The following is a 21,079-nucleotide window of genomic DNA, read 5'->3' as shown; positions in this document are numbered from 1 at the left end:
CTCTCTCTGATTTATTGAGCCATTTCATGAAATACACATACACACATTTTGGAAAAATTCCAAACAACTGGCCCGAATCATCGGATTCCACTGGATGTTTCTAAACCCATGAATCTAGGAAAAAAATCAAGACTCACACCTCTGTTGGCTTGCGTGAATTCACACATTAGAGGCCAATCTGGATGGATGACAAATCTGAGCAATCTGATCTCTTTGCCTCCATTTCAAAATTGTTCTCCAGAAGTAGAGGAATCTTGTTTGGAAATGGAAACCTAACTATGTTCTTAAGCATCTTTGATAACCAACATAGCTCAAAGGTGAGCTACCCCTTAGTAACTGGAGATTACCTTGCATTTGTGATCTTTCTTGGGTATCTGAGGGGTGATTTCATTTCCTGACACTTTGCCAAAATTCTCAGGATCATAAAGAGAAGATCTTAATGTAGCATTTAGACTTGTATACCACTTCTTAGCCCTCTCTAAGCAGTTGACAGAGTCAGCATGTTGCCCCCAACAATCTGGGTCCTCATTTTACCAAATGATAGAAGGCTGAGTCAACCTTGAGCAGGTCAGGATTGAACTGCTGACAGTGTGAGCAGATTTAGCCTGCAATACTGCATTTTAACCACTGCGCCACCAGGGCTCTTGGTAGAACAATATGCATACACTAATTCTCCTCTTTCACCCCTGATAAATAAGATTAAATAGAGAATGGACCATCCCAGCCAATCACTCATCTCAGTAGGAGTCCTACTTGTGACTATGGCTGATTCCCCCCACCCCTCCGGACACAATGGTTAAAAAAAAAATCCAAAAAAATCAAATAAGGGCAAATAAACTAGTTCCTCCTGGGTGAATTTGTGAGCAGATGTAAACTCAAAAACATCTTCCTATTCTTATTTAGCACCACCTTAGCACCATAGTTGGCAAGAAACCCTTTGGGTTTCAAAAGTCAAAATCCAGCCCACTTGCAGGAATCGTTGAAACGTGCTTTATTTGGAGGGTGTTGTGGGTGTTTTAACAGAGCCACGGGCCTCTAAAATGAAGAACTTTAAATAAATAGAAATGGCACATTGAATTTAACATTTGTCCTTTCGTATGGTGGGATCCGAGTTCAGTTTTCGAAGGCCAACATTGTGTCAGATTGACAAAAGCACTTCTTTGGTTTCCAATTAAGATTGAGCTCAAGGTTTTAGAGCAAGGTCAAGTCCTTAGCAAATCTAAGCCTTCAAATGTTTGGATTGAAAGAGGACAACTTCAGAACGATTTCCTTAGGAGAACATTTGAGAGTTGGGTATGATCTATAGGAATCCTACTGAATATCAGAAAACAGAAATTGTTCTAACAGGACTTCATAATATACATGTTGTGACCAACTTACTATATCAGGCTTCCCATCTATACAAATAAACAAGTAAAGCAAAACCTTTTCGATTTCAGCAAAATAAAGAACAACTTTTGGCAACCATTTGCTTAGCTAAGCTAAAACAGCTCTGCTGAATAAAATAAGTCGGATTCATTTGTAAATAAAACAATGCTAACTAACATGCAAGGAATCAGAATGTGCCAAGACAGAGGTCCCAATGATTTAATTTGGTGACAATAAACCCCATTTTCTCAACCTCCTGCAATTGTTTGGCCAGCAAACCTATTTATCCCCTTGAAGCTTTCTTTTGAGAGAAATAACAATCTTTCCATTCTTTTGAAAAGCAGATTCTTTTCTGGAAATGCAATACCTCCTTTCCCAGTCTCCATAAAAAGAAATCTATGTTATTTGTTTTGTGTGTTCTGAATCTTGCCTATTGCCCCACATCATTCAAGGCAGCACAAGGTGACTTGGATTTCAGGGATATTCTTGACTTTGACCCAATTTTTCAAACAATTTAGCCTTTGGGTTGATCGAAATGCTTTCTATGTTCTCATCCAAAGAGTACTGATCAGATAATCGTTCACCTCCTGGAAGCAGTATTTTGAGAGAACCCCAATGGTCTATACTTAGGGGCAAAATTGTTCATAGGATGGGTGAGGCAAGCCAGTTTTTCAACCATCTTCTCTCCTAAACTCGAACCATCTTCCTTCTTCTGAAGGTTCGAAACATTTGGAAGTAAAACAACAACAGACCGAAAATACAACAGTGAGCAGATGCTGTTGAGATGCAGAAAGTTCCAATTCCTGCTGCCATCTTTCTTTTTTTCTTTTCTCCAAAAGAAGATGAGTTTAGAGGGCTTCATCGTGGTCCAAGTTGGGGCAAACCTCTCTCACCCCAGGAGAAGCACCCAATGCTGCAGTCTCTTTCCACAAAGAGTCCCGCCGTCTTGGAAAAATTATTGCCTCACTGCAAAGATTCGGAAAGCTTTTCCTTCCCTGGGACTCTTTAAGCTGGCGAGGAAGGATTAAAACATAAGCTCCAGTGGAAACAGTGGCGATTAAGACATAAGCACAAAAGAAATATTTTAACAACTGGGCCTTGTCTGCTTTGGAGAACCTTTTCTGAGCTGCTCTCGGCAGGTGTGAACAAGATAGACAATGAGCACCTTATATGGACAGTTGATTCATATCTCTGTTTCTATTTTGGACTGCAAATTTGCACTCCCAGATCTCCAGATCTTCAGATCTCCAGACATTCATTAGAGATAAACAATCTCGTATGTTTAGGTCGTGTTTTTTTTTTCTTCTACTGGGCTGGAAATGTTTGCCTTACCTTTCAGATCGGATCCCGTTCCTCAAAGATCCATTGTAGACTTTCTTCTTATCAACCGGCATCACGTCTACGTAACCGCCGGAACTGTCTCCAATGACTCCTGCATGCACAGCAGCTTTGCAGATGCTGGAATTCTGAAACATGGCAGAAGAAGCCCCGTGACACCCAATCTCCTGTCACCTCTCCATAAATCTCCTCTTACCACTTTGCTATCACTTTACAGAAGAGCAGAAGAGCAGATTAAGAGGCTCAGGCCAGATCCAGACTTAAATCTACAAATGAGTCAGCACCAGCAGTGGTCCAGCTTCCCGTGAGACCAAACTGCAGATGGTTCCCAAGCACATTTTTAAACCATCTGGGGAGTGACGTGTCATCGTTAGAAAGAAAAATCAGAACACACTTGAGAAACCTCCAAGACCAGGGAGATTTGATTTTGTGTGTGTGTGTGTTTGTGTGTGTGTGTGTGTGTGTGTGTGTGTTTGTGTGTGTGCCTGTCTGTCATATTTATGATGGTTTTGTGTGTGTGTGTGTGTGCGCCTGTCTGTCATATTTATGATGGTTTTGTGTGTGTGTGTGTGTGTGTGTGTGGTCCGTATTGAAATTCCTCACAACATCATGATAAGAGAACACAACCCTCACTGATAGATTCCTGTCCCTCAATTCTTCAGGAAATAAAGGTGGTCCATGAGTTGCGACTACAACGGAGCCCAAAATTTCTGTTGCTAAGCGAGACATTCGTTGAGTGAGCTGTGCCCCATTTGGCGACTTTTCCTTGCCACGGTTCTCAAAGTGAATCCCTGCAGCCGTTAAGTGAGTCACACGGCTGTTAAGTGAATTTGGCCTCCCCCGTTGACTTTGCTTGTCAGAAGGTCACCAAAGGGGGGATCACGTGACTCCGGGGACACTGCAACCGTCGTAAATGCCAGTCAGTTGCCAAGCCTCCGAATGTAAATCACCTGACCACAGGGATGCTGCCACGGCCATAAGTGTGCAAAACGGTCGCGGGTGGCTTTTTTCCCCAGTGCCGTTGTAGCTTTGAACGGTCACTAAATGAACTGTTGTAAGTCGAGCACTAACAGAGGTGTGATAAAAATAGAACAATGTGATGGCTAAGAAATGGAATTTTGGAAATTTAGATTTACAAAGACCCAAGCGGGGGGGAAATGACTCAAAATTGCACATTCGATGCCTCGAAGCTGCCACTGCGACAGAGATCAGGGAATTTGCGCAAAGAAGCTAGAAATAGTTCATGGAGGCCTTTCTCCGGGCTTGCATATACATCATGGTCGAAGTTCTCCCTCACCTCCGCCCCCTCCCAAGCCATAAAAGGTCAATTCCCTGGGTCCCATTTTTCATCTCTGTCACTGCCTCCGTCTTGGCAGCTTTCTACGATTTCGCATGCCAGTTTGATTTGAGCCTTCTCTATATATGGTCAAGGAGAACAGAGTGAGCTTTTTACAGCAGCTGCGCTTCCAGTGTCTGCTAACCCTTCGTTCCGCAGCCGCAGAAACTGGCTGGAGAACAACTTCCCGTCCTTAAGGAACTCAGGCAGAGTTTCCATAACACCTCACCCTCCAAATTCTGTTCTAAATTGTTGATTTCCGGGATGCTCAGCTTGCTCAGATTTAACCGTCCTGTAGCCAACACATCTATTCCATTTATTTTACTTTATTTTATTTTTGCTTGCATTGTGCGCCTGGTTGCCGGCCCGTCTTCTTCTCTGCAGCAGAAATCTCTTATCGTGGTGAGCAATTTGTAAAGTTTTGAGAAGAAGGTAAAAGAAAAGCAGAACTCGCTCATTCCATTACCGGAATTGGGTATGTCTAGATTAATGAAAAGAAGGACTCTGGGTGACATGATCAGTGTCCCAATATCTAAGGGGCTGCCACAAAGAAGAGGGGGGTCCACCTATTCTCCAAAGCACCTCAAGGCAAGACAAGAAGCAATGAATGGAAGCTAATCCAGGAGAGAAGAAACCTGGAACTAAGGAGAAACTTCCTGACAGGGAGAACAAAAAAAAAGGGATTATTTTATCCCGGCTATAAAGAACTTTAAGAAAGTGGGTCAGTATTTATATGATAGCCCTGTATTCCACGAGAAACCAGGCTGAAATACCAAGGATTTGTCTTTCCTTTTTAGATTTTTTTGTTTGTTTGTTTTATTCCTTGCCTGCCACCAGCTCTGTGCTGAATTGCTAAGAGCTATTTTGGACGCTCAGTGAAATTAGAGCACACAACGCTAATTTGTTGGCACTTTTCTACGACATTGATGGGAAGCAGGGACACCCAGCAGTGTGTGCCGGCTATTTTGCACATTTGTTCCATTGCAGGCATGGATGGATTGTGACTTTCATGCTTAGCCTTTCAAGAGGAACTCCTTAACCTCCTGCCTGGAAGGAGTTGGAGAAGACAATTGAAGAGGAAAGCCTTTCAGCTGCCTTGACTAACGGCCTTGTCCAATCTCAAGAGGTTCTCGAGAAGATGTGGTTTGGCTCTCCACTTTCTCTCCAAAGCCTTTTTTGATTCCTTGCTACCTTTTCCTTCTCTTCTTTCTTTACTTGTCATTATTTTATGATATTCCTCTTGTGATACCACCACTATACTCTCATGAACGCTTTAAGGGAAAGCAAGCAGAACATACTCAAACTAGATAAGGTCTGTTGTGGAATCTGAGTGTCATGTGTGGCCATATTAAAGAAGCCATACCATCTATCTGGAACTGAGCTCAGTTGCAAAAAATTTCAGCTCGGCCTTCAATCCTTTATATAAATATTTCTCAACCTTAGCAATTCTTAAGATGTGTGGACTTCAACTCCCAGGATTCCTCCAGCTGGAATTGGAAGTCCACCCATCTTGGTAAGGTTGAGACACACTCATTTATGAAAACCCCCACTCATCAAAAGAATGAGCCAGCACACTGTTTTTTGTCAAGTAAGAAGGAGAAAAGATTACTCACATCTGCATATATGTTTGTGCCATATACTGTAGCCCAGTGGTTTGGTTCATTTTTGCAGTAAGCTGGACAGTAAGACCTGAAAGATGAAAGATGGAGATGAAGAATGATTTGACTCACTGGTTTAGGAGTTACTACAAAATAATCCAGTAGGAAATGGAAAAAGAACTTTAACTACTGGTAGGAGCACTTAGTAGAAATGCAAAGTCCTACAGTGTCTCCATCAGCTTCATCCACTGGGAGTTCTGATTATGGTTGAGTTTTTTTGCAGATGTTTCATTACCCAACCTAGGTAGCTTCATCAGTACTGGTGCTAGTGCATCATCTAGTACTGATGATGTTATCTAGTTTAGGTGATAAAATGTCTGCAAGAAAACAACCAAGAGAACACCAAGGACCCCACATTTCACCTCCTCCTCCTCCTCCTCCTCTCCCCTCCTTCTGGCATTGATGATGTTATCTAGTTCAAGTAATGAAATGTCTGCAAGAAAGCAACCAAACTCAGAGAGGACCAAGGATCCCTGAGCTACAAATATTCTCTTCTGTTGGGATTCTGACTGGCCAACAGCATCTACTGAAGTCAAACTGTGGGAAGTTCTACCAAACAGCCATGATGTGTTCCTGCATGGACCTATCATAAGGCAGCACTTTCTCTTTTTTTTCAACTGCCCATAGCAGCAGCTGTTAGATAGGTTGGTTTTCCAACAGAAATTATTACTAGTCGTTTTAATGAGTCTCATCCAACAGAAATTCTGAGCAGCCCATCCCCTCAAATACACGTGACTAGAGTCCACCACTTACCTTGGGCAATGAGTGGTGGGTTTCTTGAATGGACACAGTTCCTCTACTGTGGTGTAACAATCCAAAGTCTGCACTGTGGAATTAAACACACAAGAGATATATGAACTTTGGGTTTTCTTTCTAACAGTGGTCAAAAGCCAAGAATATACAGGTTCCAAATTAGTAAAATTAAGAAAAAAAAAAAAGATACAATACACCAAACAAGATTTTGTAGGTTAGTGTTTATATTTCATAGAGATTCCTTCAGTATATTCAATGCGTTTTGTATATATTCATTCAAATATGTGTATAATGTATGGATGTCTTTATAAAAAATGAGCTATAATTTACACAAGGACAGTGCTAATCTTTACACAACCTTTTCTTACATCTTCTTTCCAGTACAGCTGTCGGTAAATGCATTCAAGTGTGCTAATGTCTTAGCTTGAGCTTGTATCGCATCACACAGCATTCAAGAAATAACTTGAGGTCTAAGTCAATTGATCTGTAACACTAGGCAACCTAGATACATTTCAAAACTGACCAAGTTCTCTGTTGTGGAAAATTAGAAATTAGAAAATTAAATTAAATCCTGCCATCTAAGATAGCTTAGAAGGCAGGGGAAGAATTAAGGGATTTTCAGGGAAGGCATTAACCAGTGGATCCTGTAAGGGTGCTGAGTATGGATACTATCTCCACTTCAAACAATTTTGCACTGCAGAGACATCTCAAGATGTTTCTTTTGCTTTTTCTTGAATCCTGGAGAGCTGCCAAAATAACAGGAAAGTGGGGGGGGGGGTTGTTTAAATCAAGAGCTGTTTGAAGTAGCCTCATTTGTCATATAAAGCTGCAGGGTTCCTCCTGGCTGAATTTAAGCCAACTCCAAACTTGATGGCTCTTGATGGCACAACTTCTGAAACGTCTTGCTTTTTATTCTAATGCCTCTGTTTGGACAAACAGAAGCCTGGCCCCAACACAAAAGGAAGCTGTGCTGTGTTTTGCCTGGATCATAACCATAACTGGGTGGAAAATCGTTGCATTTGGGGAATAACATCAACTATTTTTTTCTTTTCTGGGAGAGTTCTTGCTTGATATTTCGTGCTGTTCTTAGGACCTTCCTGGGCTTGTCAAAACAAACGTCTCAACAGTAGAAGGAAAAGAAGACAAACCAAGAGGAAGAGGTGGCTTGACTTCAAAATAAATTAATCCTTAAGCTGCCTGGTGTGTTGCTTTTATCACTACTAGCCTTTCCTAACATGTAATTATTTAGCGGATCGTTTGAATGTACAAAACCCTAGGCCTGCGTGGGAATGCCATGGAGGGATTCACTTCGGCAAAGGTTCCCATGAAGCTTTCTCTTAAACCAAAAATATTTTTCCATCTAGGGATGCGGAGGACTTTTTTGGATTACAGAAACTTCTCTCCCCCCCCCCCCGTTCCTTTCCCGATTTTCCCTTTCTTTTTTCATTAGAGGTGTGCAAAACGTCTTGAGATAAAGCTATCACAAAGCTCTTCCCAAAGCTACGTTTTCAAGAGGCAACTGGACTTCCTTCGTTTTTGTTGAAGGCTTTTCGCTTCTCGACTGAAGAAGCTTCTAGGATGAGAAGCGAAATGTCTCCAAGAAAAACAAGGAGAGTCCAGTTGCCTCTTGAAAAAGCACCTTTGGGACGACCTTAACCTGGATATCTGAGACTCTCCATGGACTGTTACAAGCTCAGAAAAGTCAGTACAAGAATTCTGAATGCAGGAAAATGGTCCATCCCAGAACCTGGTGACTCCATATGTATTGTTCCACATATGTGCTCAATCCTTTTGGCTGTCATGACTTCAGCATGGACTAAATTATTTCAGTGGCTATAAAGAAAAGGAGTGACTGGTTCTAATTTTATTTATTTCTTGTAGTTGAATATGTCAAGCAAGTCCCACTGAGAGGTAGCCAACTCAAGCAAAAACCTTACTCTTCTTCTACATATCCCTTCCTCTCGTTATCTTAACCCTTCTATTTTCTCTCTGTTTTCTTTTTCTCTCTCTTTCTCCCATTATCTTCTTACTTCTGTCTCCTCATTTGACTGATTAAATACTAGAACAAGATTTAATCCGTGGGGATTCTGGAGGAATTCACACTGATTTTTTCTTCTCAACGAAGATAAAACTTACCTGTAACCTTCAACACAGCAAAACCGTTGGAAGGCTTGTGTTTGCTGGCAAAGGAAAGGGAAAAAAAGGTATGAATTCAATGTTTAAGAGGGCATTCCAAAAATCCAGAATCTAGATAACATTACAAGAGATAGACTAACAATGTCCACCAATTAAGCAGGAATTCAACTCTTATAATTCATTGGCAAGCAGAACCAAAGATGCAGCAATATGGTGAGATATTTGATGTGGCTAGAATTGTTTTGCACATAGGAATCTTAATTACCTGAGTGTCCGAACGCCGTTTCTTAGAGACATTACAAAGAAGTCTGATCTTCCTTTCCTAGTAATATCTACTAAGCCTCCTCTATTATCTAATGCTCCAGAATGAATAGCTGCTCGACATATACTGGAAGCCTGTAAGGAAGAAAGAAACCACAATTGTACAAGGCTGTGTGCAAGCCATGATTTTAAAAAAAAAGTATAATGAAACAGTACCCATTTTTGGACATTTTAGGTGTGTATGTTTTCTAGCCATTGTGTAAAAGGCCTGTAATGTCACCCAAGGCGAAAGCTTGACACAACAAATAATCAAATGTAGAGGACATAAAGTTATGGATGATTTATCCAATGATATTCCCCAATTTTTGAGATACCCATACAGATCTTAGTAATGTACTGATGTTTTAGCTTTGTGACGGTAATTATAATTTTCAGTTATTTTTCCATAGCTTATAGGGTGGACTGGAAGGATTGTAAATGTTACATAGTTCTAAATGTTTGTTTCTTATCAGTCAATCACTAAAGCAAAGTTTTGGACTTTGAAAATCAATAACCCTGAAATATGTTTTTTGTTTTAAAAAAAACTTACACTTTCGTAGTTGGGGAATCCAAATACTTTTGCTTTACTGTTCAAGCAGCCAGCTGGACACAGATACCTAGCCAAAAAAAAGGAGTGGGGGGAATCATTAAGGAATTTTGGAAGCTGCCTTCTGAACTCATACTGTTGGTCAAGTGCAAACATTCTCCACCTGGTGCTTGCCAGATGTTATGGATCTTAGAGTCACTTCAAAGGCCAGACTGAGGAGGATATACTGGGGTAGATTTTATTAGCTCTTCCTTTAAGCGTTCTCAGCTAATATTTGAACTGGATTTGGTTCGTTAAACTGCACTGTAATTAAAAGCATTACGTAGAGGAAGGATGGATGATCCATCCGAGAGAGATAAACATCTGTCAGAGGAGAATGGTGGAAGATTGATGCCAAAATAAGGATGGGTATCCCAAAGGTACTTTTTTTCCAAAGGCAACTGAACTTCCTTTGTTTTTCCTTGAAGATGTTTCTCTTCTCATCCAAGAAGCTTCTTCAGTTCTGACTGAACGGTGGAGAATGGAAGGATTTATATTCCTTGCATTCACCTTCCTTCCATTCGCCACCATTCAGGCAGAACTGAAGAAGCTTCTTGGATGAGAAGAGAAACATCTTCAAGCAAAACAAAGAAAGTCCAATTGCCCTTGGGGAAAAAAGCACTTTTGGGATGACCATGACCTGGATGACTGAGAATCTCCATATACTGTACATAAGGATGGGTGTCTAGAATGGATAATGAATCATTTCTAGGTCCTTGGTGGGGAACTATCTGCTCTTTATATTCAGGAGTTGGAGCTTACATAAGAAAAGACTCAAATGGACCATTTCTACGTGATTATTGGATTTATAGGACATCTGAGGGAACGTTGTATTTGAAGACTGCCACAGGTCAAAGAGTAAAAAGAAAGAAAATAAATCTGTGGTACCTGTTGCATGTGGATCCTCGGCATGTATCCCTCATTTTGGTGTCGCACTTGATCACCTGGGCTAGAATAATGGGAAAATACACAATTGTGAGGAAAGTATTGTAAGAAAAGGAACTACCGCCAGCCCTTAAGTAGGATTATACAGAAAAAAAAAATCTGACTTGGGAAATATAAGGTCTTCCTTCCTTTGAAAGTTTCCAGGTTGGCATCAAATCCATCCAGATGAATTTCTGGAATCTTCTACATCATGCGCTACACTCGTAAACTGAGTTTATCTATTTATCTAGCCCATGTTTATCACCTCAGCAACTTTAAGATGGGTGTACGTCAGTTCCCAGAATTGGCTGGGGAATTCTGGGAGTTGAAGTCCACCCATCTTAAAGTTGCTGAATTTAAGGCACACTGATCTCTAAGGCATGCATTTTAACCCCAGAAATCCCCAAGCCAGCTTTTACCTAATAGCCCAATGCTTGCTGCATTTTCTCCTATTTAGCCAAGCAGCAAGTATTCCTGAATAATCTTCTGCAAACTCCCAAACGCTAGAAAATACAAATACTTTCTTACTCATGTAGGTCACCTCCGCGGGTTTCTTTTCCTTTGCAGGTTTTACAGATTTGGGCTGTATTCTGTCAGGAACCTTTTGTATCTCCACTTCATTTGCCCGATCCGTCTCAGGTTTTTCAACTACTTTTTCTTTGGTTAGAGAGTGAAAAAGAGCCACGCGTTACTGTACAAGGCCATTAGCAAAGAAGACAGATACTAGGAGTTGAGAATCGTTCTTGTTTTTTTCGTTCAAGGAGATTCACCCACTCCCCCCCCCCAAATTCATTTATAGTTGGAACCTGCTCACCCCAAATAAATGAGTGTGAAACCAAGGCATCCATGGGGGCAGAGAAGGGAGGAAAATGTATCAAAAAAAAGCCAAGATGGCACCGGGCTCATAAGGTTGCAACTGCCATCTTGAGTTTTTAGTCATCTATGGATGCCTTAGACCAGAGGTCCCCAACCCCTGGTCCGTGAACCAGTACCAGGCCACGGCATGCCAGCAACCGGTCCGCACATACAAGCAAAGCCCCGTCCATGGGATGCAGGCAGCACACAAAACCACGCACTCTCTGGTCCATGGAAAAACCTTTCCCCATGGAACCGGTCCCTGGTGCCCAAAAGGTTGGGGACCTCTGCCTTAGACAAATTGGGCAACGTACAGTTTGGGTTTTCAGGAAGAAGGACTCTAAAAACTGAATGGACCCACCCAAATTTATACTGGAGCAAATTGTTCCTATCTCAACAGCTTTCTTCCCTGTAAAAGAGGCTCTAGATCTTCTGCCTGCTTTCAGTGTGCTGCATTATTTCTCGGGAATTTCTCCTGAAGTTGCATTGGGCTTCCTTGATTGTTCGAAGAAGCAGAAAATGGCACTCCAGGTGTTTGCTTGCAGATATATATTTCTATCAATTTGCAATCAACTTAGATGCCCACATCCTACGTAGTCTGGAAAACTCCAGAAAAGGAGCTTCCTATTCTGTCCTCCTGTGACCATGAATACAAGCCAGAGGAGCTGCAAACTCTTGGACAAAAAAGCAAACCACGAAGATCGGGAACACTTTTCTTCATGGCAGTCTCCTTCAGGTAGTCCATCTATACAACTAGGTAGCTTAAGCAGGGATGTCCCCAGAATCCAACCATTTGTTCAGAATGACTCAGCCGGCATGGCACAAGGTACACACCCATGCAAGGTTGCAACCCATCTCAAAAAAGGCAGAGCTCGTCTCCCTGGGATGGGATACTCTGCCCCATTTGTGAAGAGGACAACTTTGAACAAAGCCAAGGTCAGCGTTTGCCCCATTGCTAGATCACATACCTTTATAACAGAGGTTAGCCCGGCATCCTCCTCCATAGCTTGGTGGGCATTCAGAACACGATCTGCCATTTTTATATGGGGCTTCTCCAATCCAGTTGCCTCTGAAAAGTCCACCCAGAATGTTCCTTGTTAACTTCTTTCATCCTGTGTTAGGCTCACAACATACAAAATCAACTCTGGGGACCGTTTCAGGCCTGGTGCCTGACTTGTTATGTTCTCAAGACCTCTAACCCATGAGAAAGTTAATGTTATCACTGTGGCTATGCTTTGGGAACATTCTGCCTCAAATGTATAGGTCGGGGGCATTCTAATGAGAACTTTGACAGATGAAAGCACCAAAGTTATGCCTCAGAACCAACCAGGCATCAGCCCTCACATGGGTTCCACAAAACCATTATTCAAGGCTGCCCATCTGAACGCTCAAAGGCCTTTTTCTGCCCACAATGTCTTCCAGCTGAGACCGATTCCCAGGTGTTTTTCAAGAGATGAATAAACATTAGCTCTTCTGTATGACTGAGAAACTTTGGCAGCATCTGGGAACATTAGCTTCACGTAGTACTTGCCACGTGCTAAATTCTCATCTTTAATGAGCAGAAGTCATCTGACACTTCATTTGTTTTTTCGAGTTTGAAAGGAACTTTGTCCCAGACCCATCAGGGACCTGTCTGTTGCCCAAACATCCCAACCAGGAAAGGCAACCATTTTGATTACAAACATTCAAATCACAGGGGTTAAGCAAAGCTTAAAATCCACTGAGATGAGGGGTGTCTTGTCCTATTGGAGTTTCTCCAATTGGTCCTGACGTTCCAATACTTTGGACACATTCCATGAACTAAGTTTTAAGGTTGGGGACACCCAACATGTGAAGCTCGGCTAAAATGGGGATGGGCAGTTTGTGGTGCAATCTGTCATGGGAACCTAATGTCTTAACACAGAGGCCCCCAACCTTTTGGGCAGCAGAGACCAGTTCCATGGAGAGAGGTGTTTCCGTAGACTGGACGGGAGTGGTTTTATGTGCTACTTGCATCCCACGGATGGGCCTTTGCTTGTTTGCACGGCCCATTTTCTGGCATGCCACAGACCAGTGTTGGGAACCACTGTCTTAACATGTCACATGATCAATCTTAAGCTACCACATCATGGTATCTTGGCTTGGGTTTGCATATTATGGAACACAACAGTTGTGTTGGGTCAATCAGTAAGAGGTCCAGGTTGACTCATCTGGCCACACTATAGACACAAAATCATTCGCGCCCTCAAGACATGGCTCTTCCAGCAAGCGGACCTGACCTAGGGTGGATTTTACATTGGGTTTTAAATATTCGGAAGACGCAACATTAAAATTCGGTTTAATTCGGTTTTAAGGGGGGGATTGTATATATGTTCTGGTTTTAAATATGTTGTGCGCCGCCCTGAGTCCCTGTCGGGAGAAGGGCGGCATATAAATNATAGGGGCTGTTCTCCTGCCCTCCCGTAGTCTTACTTGGGAGAATAGTTGCAGACCAAATACACTGCATTTTCCCACACTTCGCCCCATACGTCCATCCTCTTGCAGACATTAATAGCACAGCCAATTTTGTTGGTTGTAGCCCAGACCATCTGGAAAAAAACACACAGAGGAAATCAGTGTGCTTGTGCTAAAGCATATTTTCATAGCCCTAATCACCTGAGTGGCAAGTTTGTGGAGAGAAAAGCCATCAATTCGTAAGACTCCATTTCAGCTGCTATTGGCCTTACCTGTGTGTAATGTGTGCACATGGGTCCTGTACATCTGTCGGGACACCAAGGGCTGCATTCATGGGGATATGGGTAGGTATAATCTTTTACTTCATCGTACCAAGACTGGACATGGAAACCAGGAGAACGATGCCTAAAAAAAAATGGCAAGAGTGTAAGGAAAAAGACCATCAGCCAGTTAAGCCAGCTCTTTGCACAGGGTGCCTAGCCAGCTACAAACAAATATGTTTCTGTATAAATGAGCATTTATGTGTGTGTGTGTGTGTGTGTGTGTGCTTGCGCCCGCGCATGCACCCAGATGCATTATGTTTCAACATCAAGATGAATGTGGAAGATAGAAATGGACTGAAAACAGGTATTGAAACCAAGCCAAACATTCAGTTAAGACCTGCTGCCAGCCAATTCTTTCCATTAGGAACTAGCAAAGATACACAATTGCATAAAGAAGCATAATTTTTTTTCTCTGATTATAGTGGCAGGCTGAAATGTTCAACCAGGACTATGTCAAAACATCCCACTGGTCAAACATAGATACCATCCCAAGATTTGTAGGTTCTGGAGCCTGAAGTCTTACTTTCCCCAGTGAACAGCCAAATTCTGGCCGATGGATGGCAGGAGGCTGGCAGGTCCATGGTCCCAGATGCATTGGTGAGCCCAAGATTCGGCCGATCTCTCCAGTTCTTCATCCCATCTCTAAGGAAGACACCGGGAGAGAAACACGAGGTCAGCATATCTAAGGCCAACATCTCAGATGCGTGGACTTCAACTCCCAGAATTCTCCATGCTGGCTGGGGGATTTTTGAGAGTTGAAGTCCCCACATCTTAGAGTTCCCTGGGGAATTCTGGAAGTTGAAGTCCCCACATGTTAAAATTGCCAAGGTTGAGAAACATTGCTCCAACATATACATAAAATTAGTCATGAAACGTGCAACTCCATGTTTAGCAGGGTGTTAAATTTAAATCAAAGTTGTTGACTTGTTTCTTGGCAGACTTTGAACTGAACATGGCTTTTCTTATCCAGAGCATGCCATTGAGAGATGTTCTCGCACATTCTTTAAATTAGCTGAAATCCCGAATGGAAATAGCATCAAACCATGCCATCATTTTCTGCAAAAAGCAGTTCCTGGTTTTACAGCTTTCAAAGGAATGGAGAACCCCCACCACTTTGAAAAAGAAAGGACTTAAAACCTTCTGCATTCTGAAGCAGTAGGCTTGGATTTCTAAGCTCTACTAGATAGATATGAATGCACTTATTTTATTTATTCGTTAGTTGATGAGGCTCGTATTCTGCTCCAATTGCTGACAACTTTTATGAAGGAGGGATTATGAACCAGCCGCAGGAGAGTCTACATACAGTACAGCTGGTTTTTCAGCTAAATCTTTGGGAGCTCTTTCTATATTCTGTAGGATCTCCAGCAGAAGGAAAAGAAAACCACACACATGAGGTCAGGGAACCGAGCAAAGCCAAACACGAAGAACTAGCTAGGCGGGACAAGTAAATAGACACTAACCTGAAGAGTCTTTGGCTGTAGAGCAGAGCTGGAGAGGTCACAAATGCCAAGGAAAATACATTTTTTTTTTGGCCTCCACAGTCCTATCGACTTATCCAAAAAGCAGTGAAATTGTCCCTGCTCTTACAAAAGGTGGAACAAGCACTGCCCAGGAGGGAAATGGGTGCTGTCAGGGGATGTGAGAGTAGGGGTGGTTTGGAAATTCCTGTCCCACGAGATGGGCACGCCAACACAAGAACATTCACTTTTGCTCCCCTTTTCTCCCTATTATCAGAAGGCTGAGTGAGGAAGTTGCATCTTCCCGGACAATAACCCTACCTCATCAAGGTTTATGTCATAACTGATCAAAAAATAATCCAGGAATTCCCAACAATTAAGAACCGTCAACCCAATGTTAAGACGTATTAGACTGCAAAAAAAGAACAGTGTTGCTCTGAATTGGCTTTGAATACTGTAAGTATTGTATTGTAAAGCCAATTCAGAGTGACACCATTCTTTTTTTTGGCCTCACTGTGAATGAGCAAACTTGTTCCTTTTGTAAATAAATCTGAAAAGGGAGTGCTTTTGCCATAACAGTGAATGCTTCTAAACCCAACCCAGATTTGAACCCAGTTAGCAATAGCCAGAGCACTTAGACTTATATACCGCTTCACACTGCTTTACAGTCCTCTCTAAGCAGTTTACAGAGCCAGCATATTGTCCCCAACAATCTGGGTCCTCATTTTACCGACCTCGGAAGGATGGAAGGATGGGTCAACCTTGCCTAAATTCATTCAAGATCTTATAACCCAATGGCAGAAAACCAACTTCACTTCTTTGGCTCAGCCCTCAGATAGCTATAAAGTTCCTTGCTTAAGACTTTGAATTACTAGAATAATTGGATCCAATAGTTTGACTCAGAGCAAGCCATATATCAATGCAGGCGGGTATAATCAATCTTAGCTTTGTGGGATCCCTCCTTTATATTTAGAATGGGTCTGGTATCTTGTACAGGCAGAGAAAACGTTCTGTTCTTTCCTTACACACACACACACACACACACACACAGTGTTTGGTTGCAATCTCACACAGAATGGACATTTCGCTTTGCATGAAATCATCTTTAATTCATATTTATTGGCGTCTGGAGAAGTGGGCCTGCGTCAAAAGAATGTTCCATCAAAAGCCTTTGCGTGGTCACATAAACATGTGAAAATCTTTGTTTTTCTAAAACACACACACACACACACACACACACACACGTCTGAGAAAGGGTTCCTACATTCTTCTCTTGCTGACAAACCCAAAATGATAAATAGCAAATGACTGGGAATATTATTTTGAAGCTAGAAATGTTTGATCTCTCTCTCTCTCTCTCTCTCTCTCTCTCTCCCTCCCTTCCTCTCTTCTCTCTCTCTCTCTCCCTCCCTCTCTCTCTCCCTCCCCCCCCCTCTCTCTCTCGTCTGTAGATTTTTAACTTGCTATTTGTAAAGAAAGGAGCTCTTTTTATAGTAAGATGTTCTCCATAACTTTGCCATTTTTCCATTCCCAATTCGCACAAGGGAAGCATGAGACAGTGGGGTCAGCATCATCTCACAGGGTCCCCTGGTTAAATGGGCAAGGATGAAGAAATGAAAAATATAAATGTCTACTGTAGAAGCCGTGCTTCTCAACCTCAGCAACTTTAAGATGTGTGAACTTCAGCTCCCAGAATGCAATAAGGAATAAAATATAGACATCATGGTTCGTAAGCCTAGAAGGAGCCATTTTTGGACTGACACCCCCCCCTCGAACAGATGGTTCCTTTCTAGTCGAAATGACTCAAGAAACTACAATCTCAGCTGGCCTTAGGAAAGGCTTAGAAGGAAGATTTCTCGCTCTGGAATTTGCAATGAGTAAGTGTCCTCAAATGAAAGCAGAACAAGGTTAACCACTAGGCATTGTTGAAAGATGGAATGGCACACCGTGATTCACAAGCATCTGTTCTTGTGAATTCTCTACTTCTCACAGCTAGAAAGACCCAGAATACTGTATGGGGGTTCCAAAAGAATTACTACCCAGAAAGTTTCTGATCATGTAAGAGAATTGCATGTGTCTGTCTGTCTATCATCTGTCTGTCTATCTGTCATCTATAATCTTTTATATCTATATCTATCTGTCCTCTAGCATCTATATCTATCTGCTCTCTATCTGTGTGCTGTCTTTCTGTCTATTTTCTATCTATCTGATTTATTATACTCTTAGCTGTTGAGGTGTTCTGTTAGTTTACAATAAAATCAAACAAAACCCAAAGACATTAAAACCAATTAGAAAGAATGATTAGAAAGAATAAAAATCTATGATTAAGGCTTGGGTGCTCTCATCCCCAATTCACCCTGCTAACTTCCTCTGTGTTTGTTTGTTTCTGGTTCCGTCTGATTTTACCAAAATGCTGCACAGAATAACTGAATCACCGATTGGCTGTGGCTTTATGCCTGTTCAGGACTTCAACTCACCATGTATTCCATGTTGGATGCTGAAGGGTAGACTTCACCTCTCAATTTATTATGAAGCATTAGGATTTCATCTCGGTCATTTCTGGAAATTGATCTCTTGGCCCTTGAGTGTGGTTGCCCACCTTGGTATTGATTAAGGATGCTTTCCAAATGGGTGGCATTGGGCAAGAAGAAACACTGGATGCCATGAGTCAGGAAGAGGAAGAGAGATGGTGCTATGAGCCAAGGAATGGTAGGATTCTTAGCCATTTTCTGCTTGGCGGAAATGAGATGTGTGCAAACTCTTCCAAGGGAACACTTCTGCAGTATTCTATAGACCTATAATACAAGAAGAAAAATGGAATAATGTGATTATTTTGAATCCTATAATGAGCAAGCTTTTCAACCTATGGTGTTCCTTCAAGTTGTTTCCTGTTCTCTACTCATTGAAACAAAAAGCTTACATCAGGGGTCTTCAAACTTGGCAATTTTAAGCTAGCCCTGGCCGGCTGAGGAATTCTGGAGGTTGAAGTCCACAAGTCTTAAAGTTGCCAAGTTTGAAGACCCCTGTCTTAGAGTACTGTATCTCAGGAAAATTAGTCTGTAGCTCTATGTCTCTGGGCCAGTAAGACATGAGATAGTTAGAAGATTCATTCTTGAACAAATATGAAACATTGACCTGCATAATATATTTCACAGGCGAGAGGGAAAGAAATACTGTACAGAGCTTTCCAAACCACGGTAAATTACCCCAAATTGGATAAAAGTAGTTTTTCTTTGGTTAGCAACAAACCAACCCAATTTCAACAGGGACAGTTAAATTGATACAAAAGGGATTTATCTACATCGGGTAAAAAGGACTTTCTGATCAGTGATTTGGGGTAATGAAGAAAAAAGTTTGGGAAGCCTTGGTCTAAGAGTCCAGCCCAAAAGGAAGAGGACAAGTTAGGTCTACCCTCGGTTTAAGTTCTTGAATAATCTTAGTCTCGAACTTGCTGGTTTGCAAGCAGCCACCCATTGGAGAACGAGCTTGCTAAATACTAAGGTGTCCCCAGAATCCTGATTAATGGCACATTGGACCTTCCCAAATAGAAGTTAGAAGACGTCAACTATGAGCTGTAAGCTGGGTCTTCCTGGCAGCAAAGGAGAACAGAGGTCCTGCCAGCTCCCTGGAATCTCTGGCTGCACACACAAAACGTCACCAGAAATTTCAGAACTCGTGAGAGTCCCATCTGAACAGGGTGCGTCCCAGCTCTCTGCACAAGTTTATTTATAGGCTCCTTTGTTGAGGAAAAGAAAAGAAAAGAAATCCTTGCTTTCTGGGCTGAAGTGAAGTTGCAGCCTCTTTCCTCCTATCTTGTCCCTCCAGAAAGAGCAGAACAGTCTCCTAGCCCGTTCATGGTCCTCCAAATGTTTGACACTCCAATCCTCATCATGAAGGTGATGGGAATTGAGGCTCCATTTGTCCCCAGTGCAATGGGTGGAACTCATGGGAAATCAGTGGAGGTAGCACAGAAGTTCTAGCTCAAACAAGCATCTTCAAAGCATTCATCCTAGCTCTATTCTTGGTGAGAGCTCTACAGTTTTCAGCCCCGATTCATTCAGCATCCAAAACTGTCTCTGATTTCTCCAAAGCTTTTCTTCCTCTTCTTGAGAATGTTCCTGACATTAGACATTTTGGAGATGGCATTTCTGAGCTAATAATATTTTTGAGATGTGGTCTAGATTTCTGGTTGGGTTTGGTGTCAGACCCATCGCTCTTCAAGAATCAAGCACTAAGGACTCTACAATTCAACCCTGAGGTACCAGTATTTCCTCCTCTTGGTACCTTGATCATCATCATTCTGCAGCAGGTACAGGTGACACAAAGGTGCAGGGCTCCATTTTACATAGTCATGGCCCTCATCTTAGGTTTTTTGGGTTTTTTTTTACAAAGATTCCCTGCCTGCTTTCATTCCCCCCCCCCCCNCCCCCCCCCCCCGCCGCCATGAATGCCTCTGCAGCCTTTTCATGTCCTACTTGAAAAAGAGGTCTTGGGAATAATTGCATCCTCTTTTAATGAAAGCACAGTTAGTCACTTGGAACGTGGGTGTGGGGGAATATTTTCTAAATCAAGACATGATCAGTCAAGGAAGATGCAGGAGAATGCCAGGAGAATGCGGTCTGGAAGACCAGACACTCATATTCTCCTCTCAAGTGGCCACTTTCCAGTTAACATCAGAGACAAACTGCCATATAGCATTGATGTGCAGTTCATTGAACATTCTTGGTCCTCTGGGAAGAGGGGGCAATCACTGTATTTTCCATCAAGTTGAGTGAGATGTGTGAAAATAGTTGTGAAAGAGTTTGCAGCATAGTGTTAGTCTCTGTGTCAGTGTCCAAGATAGGAGAAAGAGCTACCAAGGATGATATAAACCACGTTTAACAGAGAAGGTCAACCAATGTATGATCTCATGGAAGGGACTTCCTTTAGAGCAGGGGTAGTCAACCTTGGCAACATTAAAAAGTGTGGACCTCAAGTCCCAGAATTCCCCAGCCAGTCAGGCTTTAGAGCAGAAGTGTCCAACCTTGGCCACTTTTAAGACTTGTGGACCTCAAGTCTCAGAATTCCCCAGCTAGCCATGATCGAGGTTAGACACCCCTGCTTTAGGGAAAGATGGCACTGTTCATGTTTATAAGAAATTTTCAGTTAGATTTTGGTGAAGACTCATAAATCATAGTGTGAAAGACACCCCAGCTTTTTTAATGAATCTTCTTGCTGTTTCCTGGTTTCCTGAACAGAGAATTCAACTTACTTCTACTGTGCAGCAATTAAATGTCCCCCCCCTACCCCCACTGGCTGAAGCTAGTTTTGTTTTAAATCCGAGCCTTTCCCAGCTGGCTGGCTATGATCAAGGCTGGCATTTTTGTACATTCAAAGCAAACATTAGCAAGAAACATTTCGTACTCAGCAACGTATTTAAAACAGCAGGAGTTTTTAAAAAAGAGGAAAAAAAAGAAAGTGGAATATTCCTCCCCCCCCCCCAACCCCACCTCCAAGCCTTTAAAACTCTTTAAAACTGGTTCCCTTCAAGGGCCTCCTGGCTTCTACACGTTGTGTGGCAACTTTCAGAGTCTTTCCCACTGATTGTCTCCAAAATCCAAACGCTAAAGATA

At 42.2% G+C, this 21,079-nt stretch overlaps 1 protein-coding gene across 1 annotated transcript; it reads right to left on the bottom strand.

Annotated features, from left to right (window-relative positions):
* Positions 1 to 2,191: 2,191 nt before the first annotated feature.
* On the bottom strand, positions 2,192 to 18,213 carry CRISPLD2 (cysteine rich secretory protein LCCL domain containing 2). The gene is made up of 14 exons (XM_015810548.2): positions 17,945 to 18,213; positions 14,534 to 14,652; positions 13,960 to 14,092; positions 13,706 to 13,821; positions 12,223 to 12,323; positions 10,928 to 11,056; positions 10,364 to 10,424; positions 9,440 to 9,506; positions 8,855 to 8,985; positions 8,590 to 8,633; positions 6,454 to 6,526; positions 5,656 to 5,731; positions 2,701 to 2,834; positions 2,192 to 2,378 (listed from the first exon to the last, which is right to left on the bottom strand). Exons 1-14 carry the CDS (start codon positions 18,191 to 18,193, stop codon positions 2,324 to 2,326), a joined length of 1,488 nt encoding a protein of 495 aa, XP_015666034.1. The 5' UTR covers positions 18,194 to 18,213; the 3' UTR covers positions 2,192 to 2,323.
* Positions 18,214 to 21,079: the final 2,866 nt, after the last annotated feature.

Source organism: Protobothrops mucrosquamatus, unplaced genomic scaffold (assembly GCF_001527695.2).
Source record: "Protobothrops mucrosquamatus isolate PMUCROS unplaced genomic scaffold, P.Mucros_1.0 scaffold_38, whole genome shotgun sequence".
NCBI lineage: Eukaryota > Metazoa > Chordata > Lepidosauria > Squamata > Viperidae > Protobothrops > Protobothrops mucrosquamatus.
This window is presented reverse-complemented; position numbering and strand designations above follow the sequence as displayed.